Genomic DNA, 20,322 nt, shown 5'->3' with positions numbered 1-20,322 from the left:
ACTCCTAATGTGGAAGGGACAATGTGGTCCTGTTAGTGCTTATTGGTGACAGAACTTTGTGTCAATAATGAGATCAGTAATAGACTTCAGCAGCGTTATGTTATTAACCTTGAAGAAAAGATAGAGCACAGAACAACAAAAGAAGCTATAATGCAATTGTATAGATCCATTCCAACCAAACCAAATGAATGATGAGAGGCAAACTGGTTAACAGCTATCTGAGGAGTCTAAGGAATACCTGTTTACAGTTACCACTGTAAATTTAAGAAAGAAAGGAGAGATATACCCCGTACTGATGAAGACAGAGTATCCTAACGGACTGGGCAGTATACGAGGAGGTATGGTATACTACTGTTACACAGCTGGTTCACTAATAGAGGATGGATGTGCAGGTATCTGAGTAGTTGCTTATTTACATGGTGAAGAGGTAGAATTTTCTCTCAATAAGATAATCAGACGGTCGCTCCACACCACGGTCAGAGCTACTAGGCATCTCATGAGCAATGAGTATCCCTCTACGGTGGTAATGTTTTTGGAGACCTGTGTGGTTTGATGAAATACTTTAATTCTTTTATTCTTCTTCGTTTTGAATAATGTTCACCTATTTTGTCTTCACCAGCTGACTATCAGATTTTTATATAAATCTCTGACACCTTCGTTCAGTTAGTTTGCTGTGCATGTTGTATAAGACATTTCATAATTATGCTGACCATCCGTTGGATTCAGATGTTCCCACCATATAATGTGGTTGAAAGTGAATTATAAGGAATCCAGGAGGGAAATTATTAAAAAACACATACTTTGCATGTTATTTTCTTTCATTCACACAATATCAGAGAGGACGAAAACAATATTGCTTCACTTTGTTTGGTTTTATGTATAGCCCTCCACAGAGATGATTCCCTCTCTGGCAGACCCTTGTATGTCTTCAAAATGAGGTGCTTCTTATATTTTATAAAATTGTCTTTTAGTGTTTTCTCGTCAGTATCATAGCTCCTGCAGAATAGGAGAGTCTTTGATTCTTTTTTAGATTTGCTTTCTTGTATGATCTTCACTTCATGCGGTATTTAGTTGTAAGTCTTGGTGCGCATTGAACAAATGCTCTCTCGCCCGACTTAATATTTGTTCTAGGTATATGCTTTACTTGTCTGATTACAATATTCAATTCAGGTCAAAAGATATGTTGGTTCACCATATTTTAGTGCTTTAAAGAACTGTAAGAAGTATTTTATAGTATATTCTAGCTTCTATTGGGAGCCAATGTAGCTCAATTACGTACGAAGTTACGCACTTGGGTGCGGGAGAGTCGGAGAATATATGGCTTTTGCTGAGGTGACTGAACGCTGGGTTGGTGACTTAAGCCGACTGGCGAAGGCGTCCGGTGCTAGGATTTGAGGACTAACCAGTTCAGTGTTACCAAAAATTCCTCAGATGTCCATTAACCACATAATATCGGGTATTACCAGATCTCTTTGCAATAAGTTTATATTTTGAGTATATATCTTGTAAGCGATTTTTCATCTAATTCAGTCTTCCCAATTCATACGTAGATAAGTAAGAGCAAGTCAGAATGAGATATATTATAGCCTGACTAATTTTGAATCTTTCCGTGCAAACTTCTGGCATCAGTGATAATCATGCCGGCTTACTCTAAAAGAAGGACATGATTCGAAGAATTTGCATCCCCACCCATTTTCTCTTTCTCTCACAATCCTTCATACATTTAACATTTTACCTTCCAAACGTGTAAAAGGATATGCGGGAAGCCTTAGAACGCAAGTTATCTTCAACATTCATTTGCAAGCATCACCCCATGTATCAAGTGGTTGTATCCGTGATCTACTGCCTTACTTTGCAAAGCTAACAATAGTACCTCGTCCTAATTGCATCCTAACTACTGCATTATCATTTAAAGGCATTTTTCAAACGTGCTACCATCTGTTTCAGTTAATAATGAAGTAGAATGACACAAGGCTTTTTGTTTGTTTGGTATGCGCAAGGCAATGCTCCCCAGTGTTCCGGTATCAGCTTCATAAATCTTCATTATTCCATAAATTGTGAATTCTTCACGGAAAAGTACTTAAAATTTGAGTATCCAAGAAATTTATTACAGTTTTCATAATTTGCGGAACTAGTTTTAGGCCGAGACAGCTTGCACCCTCTTTTTAGGCTTGGCAACTCTTGTTGCGCCGAATGTTGTTCATTAAATCGGTGTATTGCATTTGCTGTCGTCATAAATTTGTAACTACTTGTAGGAATCATTTTGATGTATTCAATTGTGTATTTACCATTATTGCATGACTAAAGAAATGCGTAGTAACGAGTAAATGTGCGTTTATAAATAATATATATGTTGAGAGTAATTATGGTACATCTGGCAAGCCTTGGCGTGGGAACGCCATGCTGGTCCCATAGAGATATAACAAAGAAAGCGTTATACTAATAATAAGTACGATAACAAACAGTTCCTCAAAACGGGTAAAAATGTTTGAGAAAACTTAACGGTGTCTAAATATTGTACAGACATACATATTTCCTGATGCCTCATCAGATCGAATGATATCAAGGTTATTTGTAAAACCGGTGCACAACCAAAGCCTTCAAGCAAGTGCTTCAGGACTTAAGAAGGCAATATGTTAAAACTGTTGCTTCTTAATCGAAATTAGAAATCACTCAGATTTTAAAACCGAAAACAACACGAAAACTTTCTGGAATACCTTATAGGAAAGAATATTTAGAACTATATGCTTCGAAAATTCTTGAATACTTAAGTAACGTCAAATTTTTGTATTATTTACATTTCTATTAATGACTTGAGATTATTTAAGTTAATCCTATGCCAGCACGGGTACTTGCTCTTTAGCAGCTTGTATCGAGTCGTGTTAGATTTCCACGCATGCGTATATGTCAATTTGGTAAATGAGCGCCTCAGCAGACGAGAGAAAATCTATATTCTTGGCGTCATCCTGGGGTCACTTGGGGTGAGAGAGCGTCACATAACATGAAGGTTTCAACAAAGTATTTACAACGCCTAATTGTTTCTTCATTCTTATGATGTACATTAAGCCATCTTTATGCTGTCACTGGCTCCTGCCCTGATAGCAGCCTGCCATGCTCTTAAGTTTTTATGCTTTATAACTGAATCTCTCTCTCTCTCTCTCTCTCTCTCTCTCTCTCTCTCTCTCTCTCTCTCTCTCTCTCACACACACACACACACACGCACGCGCATTTACCTGATCAATCTAGATTTGTTTATTACTTGCATAATTACTATAGGTCTACACAATTTTCAAGACATTCGATAAGTCACACTGCTGGCTTCATATTAACTGTCAGATCCACACTAATATAATAAGTATCTTCAGATTACTGTAAAACAAAAAGTTATATTTTCAGTCCTCCTGATATCAAACGGAATCTTACTGTACGACCAATTTTCGAAGTGCGTCTTGCTCAAGTGACTTGAAACCGCCTTTAGCCAGTCTGTCGTTGACTCCATTCGTTTTGGATATCCTTTATTAATTTTGCAGCTTGCTAAGTTGTGTCTATTACGACAGAGTTTCAATGGTCCGTTCTATAAATGATACAGTTAATCAAAAGTTTTTAATAGAAACTCATTCAGACTTTTTTTTTTTTTTTAGCAAAGACAATATTTTTAAGTTGGTGACCAGTAACCCTCGAAACATTACCGACAGCATTCCTAAGATACGGTCAGCAATCGGACTAGATTACTATTTGTATTCAATCATGTATCACCACGGCTTCTACAGATCTTTTTATTACCCACTAACACAGATTCTGTTTTATTTCCATGTAATCTTAGTTGCTTAAATGTCAGCCATTCCTTAATAATCGTAAGAACATAATCTGGTTTCTAGCGTGTATCCTCAATGCCACTTATTGAGAAATAAAATTGAGTGTCATCGGTAACAGCTTGAACTCCCCCAACCCCTGTCTCTGAAGTACACTTGACAACCCCTGAATCGTATATATACAAATTAGAACTGGACCTAACACTTTCTTGGAGTATTCCTTTTTAACTGAGATGAATATGATTTTCCAATCTATGCACGGTACTTTCTGGCATGCAAGAAGTCTCTCAGATACTTAAAGGCTTCACCAGTAATTGCCACCAGATCATTTGCAACAGTGCATACAACAGTCTCTGTAGAATATAATTGTCTCTAAAGTTGATTGACTGTCCATTGGAGCATTTACCTTTTCCAGGTGAAAAGTTAAGTGCTGAAAAACCGCATACCTAGCTTTTCGGACACGGATAATAGATTCGGAGTAAGTCTGTATGGACTTGAGTTTTGATAATCAAACGCATCTTTCAAAACAGGTTTAAAAATATCCCTAAAAATAAAAAAAAAAGACTGTCAGCCACAGCATCATGGAGCCTTCTTTCCTTAACCTCACCAGTTAAATCATCAAGTCGATACAATTTGTTCATCGACTTTCCGCTTCTCGGATCTTCTAACCATAACATTCATTTGTTCTCCATGTTTTCATGTAACTGTTCTTGTCTACTCTGTATTCTTGTAAGGTTCCCACGCAGTTTCACTCTTTAATCTTCGCCAGTTGTCTTCTTTATGTCTTTTTCCCCCCTCTGTTTTCAAAGTCTCACTACTAGACCAAAGTAACCTGTCCTCGACTATAGAGCTTTTCCCCATCAACGAACACACATCACTTTCGCTTTCATTCGTCCAGTTGTAGCACAATTAACATTATTTAACAGTCAATATGATTCCAGTAATTATTTATAGACGACTGCATTATGACTGCTATAGGATAAAGTCCTAAGCATACAGATACCGCTAGCATCTCAATCGGTTCTATTAAAAAAAAAATTTACACCAGAACGTGGAGTTCTATAAACAACAATAAAAGAGATACTTTGGCCCAAGTATTTGAAGTTTAATTCAATATATTCAAAACTGATTACGTGAGTTCTCTCAAGAATTTTAAGATGAGAACCAAAAGTCCAACTCCTCACCCGGATGCCCACCCACTCCCGGAATGAGAAAGTAAGTATGAGTCAGAGAAGTCATTTCAGTTACCTTAGCGGTATTAGTCACCAAACCACGTTTAAGCAAGAGCTAGCATATCACCAACTGACTGAATATTTACGAACTGCGTTTAAAGAGGTTTCGCAATTTGTCGAATTCTCCAGATGTTCGATATCTCGGCTCTTACAAAAATCATCACTATAATTTTGACGAATGAAATATCCTCTCACTTCAACACACCTGGAGAATACTTGCTAGTGGCATGTAGCGTTGAAACGTAGGCTTCAACATAAAAAAAAAAAATTCTTTCCCTCGTGAACTTCCTGTATCCCTCTTTGTTTCCACGTTTCTGTAATTCCTAGCGTCATAATTTTTTAAGACATAAACCGAGCCATAATAACTCGAATAAAAAAAAACTTAGATTATGGTCAAGTAAAATTTTAAAGCAATGAAAAAACGCCAGATTACCATGAATCTCTGGTATCTCTAACTTTAAATCTCCCAAGTACCGTATCTATCACGTCCCTATGGCTTAGATCCCGCTTTGCTACGACTCATCTTATCTTGCTATTTTATTCTGTAGTCCCTTTTGCATCTTCACTCATGGTAAAGTGTGTTATTATTATTAAATTATATTTCCAGGGTCTGTCATGACTTAACCAATAACTCATCATGGTGTCGTACCTCTTCAACGCCTCTCGCCAACTTCAGTCTTAGCACTCACTTCCAAATTATTAATTTCTTCTGCAATATTATGGATAGCACTTTCCTGCTAAACATTCACTAGTACGTATTACCAATAAAGCACGCATGAATGTACTTATGAAAAAGATTTTGTGGCATTTGCAAATTTCAGCTAGAAGTTATTTTAAAAGGACTTTCGTACAGCGTCGCTTAATTCATCAACTATATAGAAGTGGCAGTCACATGATCAGTGACAAAACAAGTCTATGCAAATTAAGTCTTCGGTTTGATTCTGTGTTATAAAACAGTGAACAGACAAATATTGTGAACATTTTATTTTCCCATTTACAGTTCATCTTGATAGAACGCTTTTTAAGTGACACGATAATGTGATAAAATGATTTAAAATGCTTCTTTATTAACTTTCTAAAACAATATGCTTTAAAAGTCTGTCTTTTGATCGTCCTCATGCGTGGATTATTTCAAAAGCCGTTCCAATTTTCTGCCTACAAATGCTATACTTCTAGATATGCATCTTTTAAAGTAGAAACTATCCTCAAATTTTTAACTACTTGGTGGACAACATAGAAATGCGAGAATACAGTGTAAAATACCAAAAAAAGGCAGAAACAGTTAAGTACGACAACTTTAAGTTCTGGTACGAAACTCTCTGGGCGTCGAGCTCCGGCGCATCAGCCATGAAGCCAAGCGTTGGTCTTCGCGTAGTGGTTATTGTCCGGTGAAGACGTGCTTCTCCGTAGTCCTCTTTTTCTGTACTGTTAAACAACAATGGTTGAAGCCGAGAAAATGGAGACCAGCTCAACACCAGCCGGCGCACTGGACATGACTCTGGCCGACATCATCAAAGCAAATAAGGCTAAACAAAAGACCAACAGAGGCGGTAAAATGAGAGGCCGGGGTGGCGGCCGTGGAAGAGGCATCGTCAAGCGCGGAGGACAAGGAGGTCAACGAGGAGGCATGAGAGGCAAGGGAAACATCAGGGGTGGCGGTCAGAGAGGCAACATGCGAGGAGGAATGCGTGGACGAGGCCTCGGCAGAGGAAGAGGAGGAATTCAGCTATCTACATTAAGGGTAAGTAGGAAGGTGGTTCCGCCATTTTGTTGCGTCTTTCCGTTCGCCGGTTAAGCACCCGCTAGGTCACGTGACCTGGCGTTCCTTGTCCCGTTATAACCCATTGCTGTCCCATTGTTGTTTAAAAGTGTGTTTTATCCTCCTGGGGAATGATTACCTCGGCAGTAAGCAAGTTATGTGGAGGTTGGGCTATTTTGAGGTTTTAATGAAGCGTTCGGAGAATGGCTAGGCCTAGTGACGTCATTGGAAGGTCCTTCGCTACCCTTTGTTCGCATGTGGCCTGGCCGTCGGACTTTTCCTAAAGGCACGGTTGAGATGTTTTGATGTTCACTTTGTATATGTTGATGCGGAAGTCATCGCATCGTGGAAAATCGTGTAGGACCGTGGAAAGGGCTAAAGAGGCATGGCCAAAGGGACTCCGCCTAAAGTCTGCCATTTGGGCAAGGCCGGGTAAACTCATTCCAAGTTGGGCTTGGCTCAATATCCTCTATTATAATCTGGTTTTAATCCATAGGTGATCCCGGCACGAGATATTTATTAGCCAAATAAGATTCTTGAATTAAACATCCAGTAGGCTGTTAACGGGGTTTTATTATTTTATTATGTAAAAGAAAAATTGGGTAAATGATCGTCCGTGACGCATCAATCGCAGAGTTTTCACTTTTCACACTATATTTAATTGCTAAAACAAAAATTAAACCTTGAAGAAAACCTTCCAAAGCTTTTGAAGTTTCATTAACAAAATGACCTATAGGAAACTGACACACGAACTAAAGCTTGTGAAGTCTTGGTAAAACTGTGTAAATGATAGGGTAAGACACATCGATCGCCGAGTTTTCACATTCCACTATATTGGTGCAACGACAAAAATTAATCCTTAAGAAAACCTTCCAAAAGATTAAAGTTTCATTAACAAATTTAGCAATAGGAAACTGCCATACAAACTAAAATAGGCATGTGAAGTTTTCGTAAATAAGTGTTCGAGGCAATACGAATCCAATATGGCGTTCCCCCCATTGATGCACCCTGAACCCCCTTGTTTGCACGCTTCCACTTCTTCCCAGCGCTCAGTTAACGACGTACTGAACACTTAATCACCTATACATGCAATGTTTATCGATAGTACTCAAGAATTTAGTTGAAATCAGCACGATAAAATAGTTACTTATACTAGTGAAAGGATGAGACCTGGAATTCCCGGTGGTCATGTGGTTGAACTGAAATGCATTTTTTACCTTGTAATTCATGGTTTTATCCCTACTGACATTACAACTAAGACTCCACAGTGCTTATTTGAATGTAATGGTACACATTTTGTTTTTAATTCACTCAAAACGCGTGAGAATGGTTTGCAGCACGTCAGTCCAAAGTAGCGAAACTGGCGGTAACGATTTTCCAGCTTTTTGTACAATTACATTTGGCTGTCACAAACCTCCGAGAGCGGACGACGCATTAGTGAATTATTCGTGATAAAAATTTGTTTTTTTTTGCTGTTAGGACCTTTTGTTGATTTGATTTATATGTTGACTTAGTTAATTATGGCTGAAATAAAAGTACCCTTTAATGATTGTGTGCTAGGAAGGGAAAATATTCTTAAGGTGAAATAAAATGCATTATGGAAGACCAAAATATAATTCATAAGATATCATCAGTATTGGAAACTGTGAAAATAATTACACTAATGGTAAACTATACGACGTAATGTGTACTTGTGGATGTGACCACTTTGGCAGAAATGTGGGAAAGTTGAAATCTAGAATTGGTACGAGAGTCAAGATGCATGACATTAAAATACATAATTGAAAGGATCTAAATCCAAAATGATTACTTGGAGCACCATTTTTTTTTTTTTTTTTTTTTTTTTTTTTTTTTTTTACAAAACTTACTCTGAAATATATGTATATATATAATTACACTTATATATATCAACAAATATAAAACAATAGGAAAACGAGAAAAATACGTTGTAATGTTCAAAGCAAAAGCTAAAAAATTTGTCTCAGAAATTGCTAGTTCCCTGTGATGTAAAGGAAATGGTACCCAACATCTGTGGGTACAAATAATTAGCAGATATGACACAGGAAATGAGTTGTTTACAAGTGTCTTGGCAATTATTGAGAAGGCGTTGCTTGTCTGCATTTAAGGTATTTTTGGTATTTTAAGTAAAATTTTTGAGAGCGTCATGGCCGGTTAGTTAGCACCGCCCATGGCTAAACCTTAGTGGACCTCTAATCGAAAAAATGCTTTTTTTTTTTTTTCTAAGAGAAAGGTTGGTATTATTTCACTTATGGACATTAATTGCTTTCAACATAAAATATAGGTTTTCTGTTTGTATTATGATGTGATTTGAATGATTTTGAGGTTTATTTCCATCGCAAATGAATACTTATCCTTCCCCGCAAAAAATGATATACTGTATACAAAATTAATAAAATTACGACTTGTCAGAATACTGCCCCCTTCTATAGCTAATACGGCAAAACTGTGTTTACTGATTACAGTTTTGCCGTATTAGCTATGGGAGAGGGGGTGCAGTATTCTGACAAGTCGTAATTTTATTAATTTTTATACAGTATATCATTTGCCGAAGGATAAGTATTCATTTGCGATGGAAATAAACCTCAAAATCATGTAAATCACATCATAATACAACAGAAAACCTATATTTTATGTTGAAAGCAATTAATGTCCATAAGTGAAATAATACCGAAAGGTTACGTGGATGAGTTTTTTTCCTATGATGGGAGCTAGAGGTCTCTATGGTCTGTGTACATTTTGTGTGGGGGGGGGGATTGGCAGCGGGCATATTCAAGTATATTTTCAGGAATTGTTAAGAGCAGTAATTTGTTTGTCACCCTGTACTGTAACAGCCAGACTTGTATCAGTGTTTGTGACCCTGTAGTAGAACTGTAATATTTATTTTCCATACCTATAGGCCAACATTGGGATTGGTAGGCAGTATGCCACTGTACATAGGTTGAGAGCTAGGTCAAGTTTACGAGTGCCGTGTTTAAAGCTTCGTCTCAACCCTATGTGGTTGGACGTAGAATATTAGAAATGTCTTTACCTATAAATGTATTTAATTTGGAATGATGCTTTTTGTATTAAGCATACCTATAGGCGACAATTAAAAACATTGACTTTTGTAAGTTGCTATGGTCCTACTGCCTTAATTTACTTGTTTGCCACCCTTAGGCCTGCTGTGGAATTAATTGACCCAATATCCTTTACATTGAGAGCGTTAAGTTCCCATGGTAGGGCAATGCATAGGCGACCCCCTTACATTGGTAGGCATTTCAAGAGGGAAAACTCAACCACACTTTATCTTGGAGACACTACCCTTCCTTGGTAACGTTTATACACAATCTCTATTTAGAGGTGGTAGCCACTGTTCTGCTTTAAACTTTTGAATGGAAATATTGGTTATGGTGTAGTGTAGCACCTTTCTAGTTTGGTTAATAAATGTATTAATTATATAAAGTTTAACTGGTATGGTTGAAACTACAAGCTACTATCGTCGTATGATTCCTGCCAGTTGCTGACCTGAATATTTCCTGCCTTTTGTTCGGTTGATATTACTTTTTGTACACAACCTCAATGGTATTACATCAATGTTACTTTCACCGCTAGTTACTGAAATAGTAGTATCATGCCAGTATTGCACTTGAACCAGTAGTTACTGAACTAGGGCGCAGTAGCAGTCTGCAGTTTTACCTGGTGGTAAGTGTACAATTGGTCCATAAGAAAAAAAGATAGAGCAGGGCCAAGTCTGTTGTAGGGGTAAACTTACGTTTCCATGACATTGCATCCAGTCTAGAAATTGAATAATTGTTTAGTGTGTTTTAAACCATATGAAAATAACTTCAGGGATAGATTAGCTTAGTGCCCAATCGGTGTTTGATAAATTTACTGTCGGTAGGCTGGGGCTAGTAAATCTTGATCCAGTTCATGTGAATGGGCAGGAGCTTCCACAATATTTTTTAACAAAACATCTTACAGCCTACATATAACCTGTTCATAACTGAACCTAGATTTATAAATGCATATGATCCACTGGACAATTTAGCATAAATTTTGGATAATTTAGCATATTTCTTAGACCTTAGTTGACCAGTACTAATTTAGGATGCTAGGTGAGGATTTTCTTGGCCAGAAATCCACCAGAAAGGTTTGAAAATTTTTTCATAAAATGTTTGAAATTGTCAAATAGTTTTAGGGATCGTAAGTGTTCTAGTCTTCTGCATACTTGACAAGGAGCCAGTGTTGGTAGGTCATTCAGTTTATTTTTTAACAAAAATGTTTATCCAAGGGGGGAGTGTAGAACAGTCAACGGACTTCACTTCCGTTCGAAGGTTGCCCTGTCGCACTGCAAACTACCCTATCCCTGTTTAAGTAAAGCATGAATATATTTAAAAATTATAATGTTCCAGTGTTCTACACCATTTGAGAGTTGAGTGCATATTTATAAGGTTGTTAGGTTTGTTTCCTTACGAAGACCTTGCCTAGCATTGGTTGTGCTTTACAGGTCTAAACTCATATCAGACTTTTCAGTGGGGATACACCCCCCATTCCTGGCCTGGTGTGTCCAAGTTCCCCCTCTCGCCAACCTGCTCCTCCTTGCCCTTCCCCATCTTCAAGGGTGAAAACAGATCAGTGGAAGAATGCATTGGAACAAACAATTTTGCCTTAATACTGTCAAATTCAGTGTTCAGTGGAGAGTACAGTATATTAAAATTTTAGTTTATTCTTTTAGAAACATATCCTTGTATGTGTATATGTATGTATACACTTTTTTTTTTACCGACAGCTGAGTGTATTTTGTTTTTCAGGCAAAAATGAACCAGGGTGCACCAGTACCATCTGGACCTGCAAAATTGCTCATCTCTAATCTGGATAAGGGTGTATCAGATTCAGACATTTTTGTAAGTACATTTAATTTTTCATATTGAAGAGTTATTGGTTAGGCTGTTTATTGGCAATTTGTGTAATGACAATTACTGATGATAGATGGAAATAGTTATGGTGTTATAAAGTATAGTGCAGTTTACCAATCGTATGCCCAAGTACTGTACTTATAAAACGCTTGCTACAAACTAATTTATTTTGACTCGATGCAGGAATTATTTGCGGAGTTTGGAACTATCAATGAAGCAGCTGTTCACTACGATCGTTTAGGAAGATCTGTATCTACTGCGCACGTTCTATTTGCGCGCCATGTTGATGCACTTAAGGCGCTTAAGCAATACAATGGTGTAAATCTTGATGGCCGTCCAATGAACATGACAATAGAAGCAGGTGGTAGAGGTATGATTTCTGGAAAGGGAAGATCTCCCTTTCCCCCAACTTGTCGGGACAAAAGTTTTGTATCTTAGTACAGTACTACACAAAAAAAAAAAAACTTGAGCTTTAAGCACTAAAGCTTCAAGTAATATAAACCCTTTTCCCCCAAGCCTTGCATCATTGGCTCACTTTGAATAGTTCATTAAATGCTATCTATAGTAACTGTGCATGAGGTTCGGTGGTTATTACAACCACTGCCCACCTACCGTAATTGGCACAGTGAACACTGTGCTCCTGTGTATTCCTTTCAGTAGGCAGTCCTTGTCCTCTGATTGATTACAGCATTAACAGTTTTAGCGGGGTTTCCCACATATGGTCATGCCTAGAATGAGTGCAGTGTATGAAGTGATGCTTCATTACAGCCATATTTTTACCCCAGACTAAAATTGTAAATGGTGGTGGGATAAACTCAATACAGTTTATAACCATGATATCATCAGTCAGTCCTTGACTTGGACGTGGCTTACATTTTGTGAGCTCTTCCTTTGTTCAGTTACAGTAAACTGTCAATGCTTTATACCTTGCAGCCAGTACTTGTTAAATTTTCTTACATGCACAACCAACATTCACCCACTAAAACATCATCTAGACTTGGCATTACCATTAAGGTGAAGTAATACCCATGCCCTGTGAAATGTTATGTTGGGCAGTATTTATTTTTTTAATGTAATATATTCTAAATATGATAGAAATGTTGGTGAGAGCAGTTTAAATGAATTGCTCTCTTAATTTAGTTGGCAGTTGTGAAAACTCATCAGTAATGATAGTTGAAAGCATACTGCATTTGTTAATGCCTTAATTTTATAAATGCCCTTTCAGTTCTACTTAATCAGCATAGCTTTGGGAAGCTTGGTCAGCTAGTTATAGAGGAAAACTCATGTTTAACTGGACAAGCTGTTCAGCAGGACTCCTTACACGCAAAGTAGTGTGTATGTGAATGTTTGACCTAGATGACATTCATATCTGAAGCCTTGGATGTGCCCATGGTCACCAAGTCACTTCAGTTACTGTCTCTGACTGGAAAATGCATTCTTGGTTCTATTGACCACAGAATGCAGTAGAGATTTTCTTTCATAACTAGCTGTATGGTTTGCCATAGCAAGTGTGATTGAATATAAAGTATATTGGAAGGCATTATAACAGGTAAGACTTTTGAATTTCTTTTCTTGAATGTTAAAGCATGATTGTGTAACAAAAGAACATTTTGCTGGAAAAAGTACATTGTTAGTGGTCAGTGAAATGCTCCATTTGAAATGTAATCTAGTACAGTAATTAAAAAAGTGCAGTTTTGATAATCCTTGCATTTACTTACAACACAGTAGCATAAAGCTAACCTTTTGTGCATTATATGTATAATTGCAAGCTTGACCACAGTGGTGAAGTCAGCCATTCACAATATGCCTGAATAGTTGAGCAGTGATCTTTTTCATCAAATTTATACTTTGGAGGATTGTCATGGTTATCAGCTCAAAATTTTCAAGTGTCAAAAGTGGAACTTGAATACTTGGAATCAATGAGCTGCACAGTGGCATTTGCAGAAATGAAGGAAGGCCTTTTATAAGCCCTTGGTACTCGTGACCCTGACCTCCGGAGGATCTGGAAGCATTGCTGCAGCAGCCAGTAGATCATTGGCTTGTACCTGTTTGAAACTTCAGACTATAATTATACACTTTTAAGTGTTATCACAGCCATCAGAAACTGACTGTTGCTTAGCAGGAACTTCCAGGATGCATCCCTGCTGGATTCTCTTGCCTATTTCAAATATATGCTGTACAGTTCAAATATTTGAGGTAATGAAAATCTTCCAGGGCAAGTCTTGTCCTGCAGTGCCAGTTGTCATCAGAAAACCAATTTCTGCATCTCTGCAGTGACATTTTAACACTTGCGACAGCAATACCCCTAAGGACTTACTACAATTGGCAACCTGATGAAAAGCAAGACATTGGGTTGAGGACCAGTGCAGCAGCCAGTTCATCTTTTGGGCGAGACTACTATCACTACAGACTGGCACTGTAATTTTGTCCAGGCTGCTGCTGTAGTAATCCAGCATTGCCAGTTTGCAGTGACTTCACCACTAAATACTGAGACTCCAAGGACTAAACCAATTTGGCAATCTGTGTAGTCTAGGCACTGGCTGAGCACCATGTGTATTTGCTCATTAAAAGTATGACAACTGCCAGTATAACAGACTGACATGGTCTGTATTATCTGCAGCAGTTATTGAAAGACTACAAAGCTTGAAGACTACGATGCAATACTTTCAAAGGCTACTAGTAAGTGGGGAGAACAGTTTATTGTCCCACAAGACCAAATGAAGTTTGGAATGTGAATTTTGACTGGATTGTAGGGCCAAGAGCCTAAACTGTAATGCTGACTAGTTTTGAAAGCTAATTTTGGCTGTTGTCAGAAGACTGAAACAGACAGAGTACTGGATGAAGAGGGCAAAGTGAGAAAATGCCATACAAGTCTTAGGCTGTCTGTAATATAGCATTTGCAGTTTAACCAGTCATAATTCACAAGGTTTGGAGGCCTGAGGACTAGTTCAAGTTGGTGCCAAGAATTTCAGCAATTTGGCGTGGCGTGAGGTACTCTTATGTAGGACCGACTGTGGAACTTCTAAATCGTGGAATCTATCCGTCTTTTTCTCATTAGATACACCAGTTTAGCAATTGAAACTTTTCCATCTAGTGAAAGTGCGTTGATCCATGATGGTTTGAAAGGAGACGAAATTTGGAAAAAGATGTTCTGAACATTTGCAGGAATGAAGTTGAATGTACACCACAACTTGGAATGCTACGAAATTGACAGCTATGCAGAACTCATTGCAGCAACCAGTTGGGAGGAATCATCAATTGTTCCATATCCTACAAGACCGTATGAGTTTGGAATGTGAATTCGTCTTTGTTGTATTAAACGAACTACTGCTGAAGTTGTGGGAGGAGGAAGGCTATCTTTATATGTATACCCATGCTGATGGTTTTGTCTTCAGAAAAGCATTAGTTGTAAAACCTTGTCTTTGATCATCATGGCTTGGAGGCCTGAGAACAGTTGAAAGTTTGTGAGAAGTGCACCGTCCTTTCTGAGGTCATCGTGTTACTTGGAAGAAGTGGAACAAACTTGTGAAATTAGAACCTCTCTTGTACAATTGCGGCGGTTCCATGAAACTTGTCTAGTGTTGAAATTGCGCGTTGATTTAGAATTTTAAGGAACAATTAAGAAAATTTATAAAGTGACATAAGTAAAAATGTCAGGCAACTGCACGGTGCCACTCTGTCTTTATCAGTCGATGTATTTTGTGTTTTGGAAATGTCTGGATGAAAACAAACTTCATGGAAATGTCTGGATGAAATGGAACTTTTCTTTTGCTCTTGTGTGACATTCTAGTTTTCATGTTGCCGTTTCGGTATTTTGGTGGAACTTAATTTTTTTTTTTATAAATAGGGGAAGGATGAGGGATGTAACAATTGAATAGTTTAATTTTGAGCAAGGCCTGTGTCCAGGTAATGTATGTAGCTCTGTTGTAAAAAAAAAAAAAAAAAATGGGATGTTACAATGTGTACCTCAAACCCAGGGACAGACTTTGTACTGTTAGGGTTTGCTACATAGTAAGGTGCTTAGTGCTGTAGCTCGTCTCATGTATGATGTGAAATTATTATAGTGGCTAAAGCTTTTAATTATACGAATTACATGGTTTAGTAAACGTAACTGTTTGACAGTGTCTTATTGAAGTAGTGGCTGTAATCGTAAGATGATGTTTTGGTGGGTTAAATTATGAAGTTAGTCTTCTGTATATCAAGAGGTACATGTAAGTATACTTTGGAAAGTCTGTGCTGTGAGAATTTTTTTCCTTATTCCTGAGTCTGTGTATTTTAACAGCATTATCCGTTTTAGGGCCCATGAGAGGTGGCCTGCAGGGACGTGGTGGCAGTGTCCAATTTAATTTCAATCCTGGTATGGGAGGTGGCGCAGTAAAGAGGCTTCAACAATCACCCCGTGAGTTATAGTAGCATTTTACATACATGAAGCATTATCAGGCTCACGTTTAGTATTAAATGTATGGTAACATAGTGGGGTTATTTTCATGTGTAGTCACTATAAGGCATATCTGATTAATATATGTCCACTAGAAACTGACTCCACCAAATGTTATTTCAAGCATTGTAAATTTTGTCAGGTGGAATGGGTATTCGTGGTCGTGGGATGCGTGGAGGTATGAGGGGCAGAGGTCGTGGTGGCTTCCCACTCAATGTCAACATTGGCTATGGATTCAACAAGAACTATAACATTGGTGTAGGCAGAGGAGGTTGGTATTCAGATGTTGATTGCTTGTTCCTTCTAAGAGATAAGTCAATATTAACAAATTGTGTTGCGTGAATTTTTTTTTTTTATCAGCCGAAATCTAAACATAAAACTTTGCCTGAACGAACTTTTCTTTTACAGGAAACAGAGGCAGGGGTGGAAGAGGACGAGGCATGACTAGAGGAGGTAAGTGAACAGTAATGTTCTATTCAGTGGTCTTTAGAACCTACTGTACATTACATGTAAAGCAGCATATTTTTTCATGTATGAGTGAAAATTCCAGTAGGAAAAGTCTTAGTGAATGGTCCCTGCCATTGAGATAAGGGTTTGAAGTATATTCTGCCTTGTATTTGTTGGTCTAGAGTAGACTTACTCGGTCTACTGAAGTGCAGTCAGCATCACGAAGAATGTCATTATCCTGACAACTGCTCTGATGCTGATATTACCAAATCTTGACATTCCACGTTATCCACATGGGCTCAAAATATTGAGAGATTGAGTAACTTTGAGTGTGCAATTTAAGGCTGGTATTCCTTCTAATTTTTCCTTGGCCCTGTTGGAAAAAAATTGTTTCCATAAACTAGACATTCCCCAAATTTTGCTGTTAAGCGCGTGTAGTTCTGACGACTTCTTGTTACCCATAGGAGCAAATTGCTGAACATAACCAAAACTTTCTCTAATTTTAATTGGTTGTCCTTGTTAATAGTAAAGTTTAGGAGGAAGCGTCACATTGAGTGTGAACTTGAAAGATGTAAGGATTTAGTTCAATTTCCATTCATGAAAGCATTAGGTAGTCTACTGGGTGAGAGAATTAACACTGAGATTTCAGTTAAAATTTTGTATTATAGTTAAAAGATTCACATTGGTGCTTGGTTAACATCTTAAAATATTTTTTTTTTTTTTGTAACTTATTAGCGAATGAAACTTGACACATCAGAGGGAGTTCTTATGCAGCAATATGTGAAGCTGGTATACCCGTTGAAGTATGTTGGGCCCTTGCTCGTGTAAGGATTAAAGGAAAATATGCTTTGAAATGTGTACAGTAGAGCTACGTTTTAAGTTGGTGTATTGACCAGTGTTTTCTTCCTTTAGGTAAACGCGGAGGAAACAGAGGTGGTGGACGCGGTGCCGGACGTGGTGGCAACAGGGGAGCAGGACGTGGAGGAAAGAAGCAGATGCAGCAGAAGAAGACTCCCACTGTTGAAGAACTAGATGCTGAATTAGACTCCTACCTGAACGAGACTGCATAAATGACCGTATAAAACCTCTGGAACTACCAAAGTTGTCAGTCAGCACAGTGAAAACTATTGCTGTTATGGCTTGGTTCTGTTATGACAAAGCATTGGAATTGGTGGCCGCCAGAGAATCACTAGCGAAGCAATCTCCTGTCTAGAAAATAATGCCTTTTACAAAATTTTCTAAGTTGTCCATTTTCAACTTAATATCTTTTATGCCGATTTTTTTTTTACTTAGGGTTCATAGTTCAAGTATTGAATGTTCATAAACATTTTGTTTAAGGTATTAATTTATCGTATACAGTACTAGAAATTACTTGATTTTCCTTATGTACATTAACCCCTTACTGCCCCTTGTAACCGTGTTTTCTATTGTCACTTTTTTTTTCTAGGTTAGGTAATGAAAATGCCAAAGAGGTATCAGAATGAATATGTATGAGTTGTTTTTTGAGTGGAGTAGGGACCTTTTATGAATTCATCGAGTGGAGTTAGGGACCTTTTATGAGTTCTTAAGAGTTTTTTTTATCAGTTTCGAAGGTGCCTGGCTATGAATGGATTGTATAGATGAGCTTTGGCATCCAAAAAAAAAAAGTACACAGGATGAAATAATTATTAAATTTCAGTAAGGCCAATCTGATTTATGAACTTGTACCTGTCAAATGTATGGTAAGTGTATTAAAAACGTGAAAGTACAATGCATATGTTATTCGCCTTTGATTTTCGACCGTGATGGTAGATACCTGTAGGTTACCAGTTGTACATAAGGTAACTGCCTTTAGATTGCCATTGTTCACAGAAACTTAATCCTAACACAAAGGACTCCACTGAACACAAGTGGCTTGAGTTCAACTAAAGTGGAAATTGACATGGCTCATGCCAATTAATTGAATCTACAGTAATGCATCAGTGATATCGTGGTGGAACGACCTTTTGAAGTAACTGGGTTTAGTTTTGTAGTACGATGTTGAACCATTACGGAAAATGATCCGTGACTATTTAGAAACAAGTTAGTCAAAGGAATATTAAAAATTACAGCAGTCTGCCAATTAACTCTGGTAAAACAGTAGTGATGGATGCAAAACGTTCACACTGGACCAGAATACAACCCTAGACGAGACCACCACTCAAAGTAGAACCATGCTTAGGAACATACCAGCTGCAGCTAAATCCTGTACTGCGAGGTTATCATCACTGGTAAGTTGGCCACCCTTAGACTTTTCCCATTGAAGCGGTAACGATGCGTGGGTAGACCGGCAAACATTGTAGGAAGATTGAATTCGAATGGTTCAAGTACTGGTCCACCTTTATGCACATGCACTCGTTTGGGTCGACCCAACGGTAAATATTTAAATAGGCCCAGCCGTGGATAGAGGAATCTTGGAAATTCACTGCCGGTTAAAAGCCTGTCAGGAAGACTGACCCACCCACTGGGAGTTACCAACTTATTGCCAGGCTAAAACTGTCAGCGTTTTTTAAGGATTTGTTTATTTTAAGGGGGCCGGGAAACGGATTTTGTTTTTTAGGAACGAACTTGGTCAAGCTCGCGTTGCACCAGATATTTGAAATATCCGAAGTGACCATTTATCTGAAACATCTCCAATGATGAGCGAAAAGTACAGTTATTCTAGAGGTTAAAAAATAGACGCTGAATGGGCCAACGGCGCACCCAAGTATAGACATAAGAATTAATTCATATGTAGGCTATGCTGCAAGGGTTTTAACTTAAACCCAACTGCTTCTGATGATAAGCCTAATTGGCTAAAAATGCTAATGTGAAAAGTAACCAAGCAGGAGAGTTTTTTTTTTCGTGTTCAAAGGTCGCCAATGGCCGGCAGACAAGTGGCAGATCAGTATCTTTGAAAAGACCAAACATAATGATCAGTGCTTAAGCCCCTTCACCTATTGCAAACCCTTGAGGAGCAAGACCAGTATCTGTTATTTACACTGCAGGTAGACCTCTATACCCTAGCTCACCGGGACAATAAGGTTGTGTACCAATGAAAATCGATGGTTGAGAAAATAAAACCTTGGGCAGTAGTGTGAATGGTTAATGTTTACATTTAAAAAAGTATATGGCCTCACCTTCCTAAACCGACTTGGGGCGCCGTGCCCTGAGCCGAAGTAACTCGGAAGATAGAAAACGGACTAAGCGTCCTCTTGGAGGTAGTGAAGAGCCTGCTCCCGTTGTTCTCAAAACTACCGTATACCCCTTCGGTCTTCTCCCATGTAGCTATCAAGCTTCGACTCTTTCTACCTATGATTTCCATCAATCATTCCTGTACAGTTAGACAATTAGCATGGTGCAACTCATGTAGTTCAGGGTAGGCATTACTACAAGGTGTTTGCAGCATTCCTTCAGCCCCAACCTGCACCACTTTTTAGCTTTTGTACTTTCAAGCCCCTCTTGTATCTTCAAGCTTGCTGGCCACCTCTGCAACTATTACTAAGGTGTTTCTTCCAGTTCCACATCTGGATCCTTACTTAATTTCTTTTATTTTCTGCATCTGTCTTGCTGCCCGTTCCAACTCATTTTACTGTCTTGAGCGCTGAATGATCTGCTTGTTCCCTAGTGCTTGGCTCGATAGCCTAAATTTCGTCAGTCAATTTTCATCCGGCCAAGTTCAGCCAATCTTTGTGAGTCTAGAAAGATATCTACATATTGA

At 38.2% G+C, this 20,322-nt stretch overlaps 1 protein-coding gene across 1 annotated transcript; it reads left to right on the top strand.

The window, feature by feature from the left end:
• Positions 1-6,363: 6,363 nt before the first annotated feature.
• Positions 6,364-18,354, top strand: LOC136844954 (THO complex subunit 4-like). Its single transcript, XM_067114377.1, has 7 exons — positions 6,364-6,785; positions 11,615-11,707; positions 11,903-12,089; positions 16,017-16,118; positions 16,300-16,428; positions 16,566-16,610; positions 17,517-18,354. The coding sequence occupies exons 1-7, from the start codon at positions 6,483-6,485 to the stop codon at positions 17,672-17,674; spliced, it is 1,017 nt and encodes a 338-aa protein (XP_066970478.1). The 5' UTR covers positions 6,364-6,482; the 3' UTR covers positions 17,675-18,354.
• The last annotated feature ends 1,968 nt before the right edge of the window (positions 18,355-20,322 follow it).

This window comes from Macrobrachium rosenbergii, chromosome 13 (assembly GCF_040412425.1).
Source record: "Macrobrachium rosenbergii isolate ZJJX-2024 chromosome 13, ASM4041242v1, whole genome shotgun sequence".
Taxonomy (NCBI): domain Eukaryota; kingdom Metazoa; phylum Arthropoda; class Malacostraca; order Decapoda; family Palaemonidae; genus Macrobrachium; species Macrobrachium rosenbergii.
This window is presented reverse-complemented; position numbering and strand designations above follow the sequence as displayed.

Coding starts and splice junctions, on each gene's coding strand:
- LOC136844954 (XM_067114377.1), top strand. CDS start 6,483: ATGGTTGAAGCCGAGAAAATGGAGACCAGCTCAACACCAGCCGGCGCA. Junction 12,090..16,016: donor AATAGAAGCAGGTGGTAGAG/GTATGATTTCTG, acceptor TATCCGTTTTAG/GGCCCATGAGAGGTGGCCTG. Junction 16,119..16,299: donor GAGGCTTCAACAATCACCCC/GTGAGTTATAGT, acceptor AAATTTTGTCAG/GTGGAATGGGTATTCGTGGT.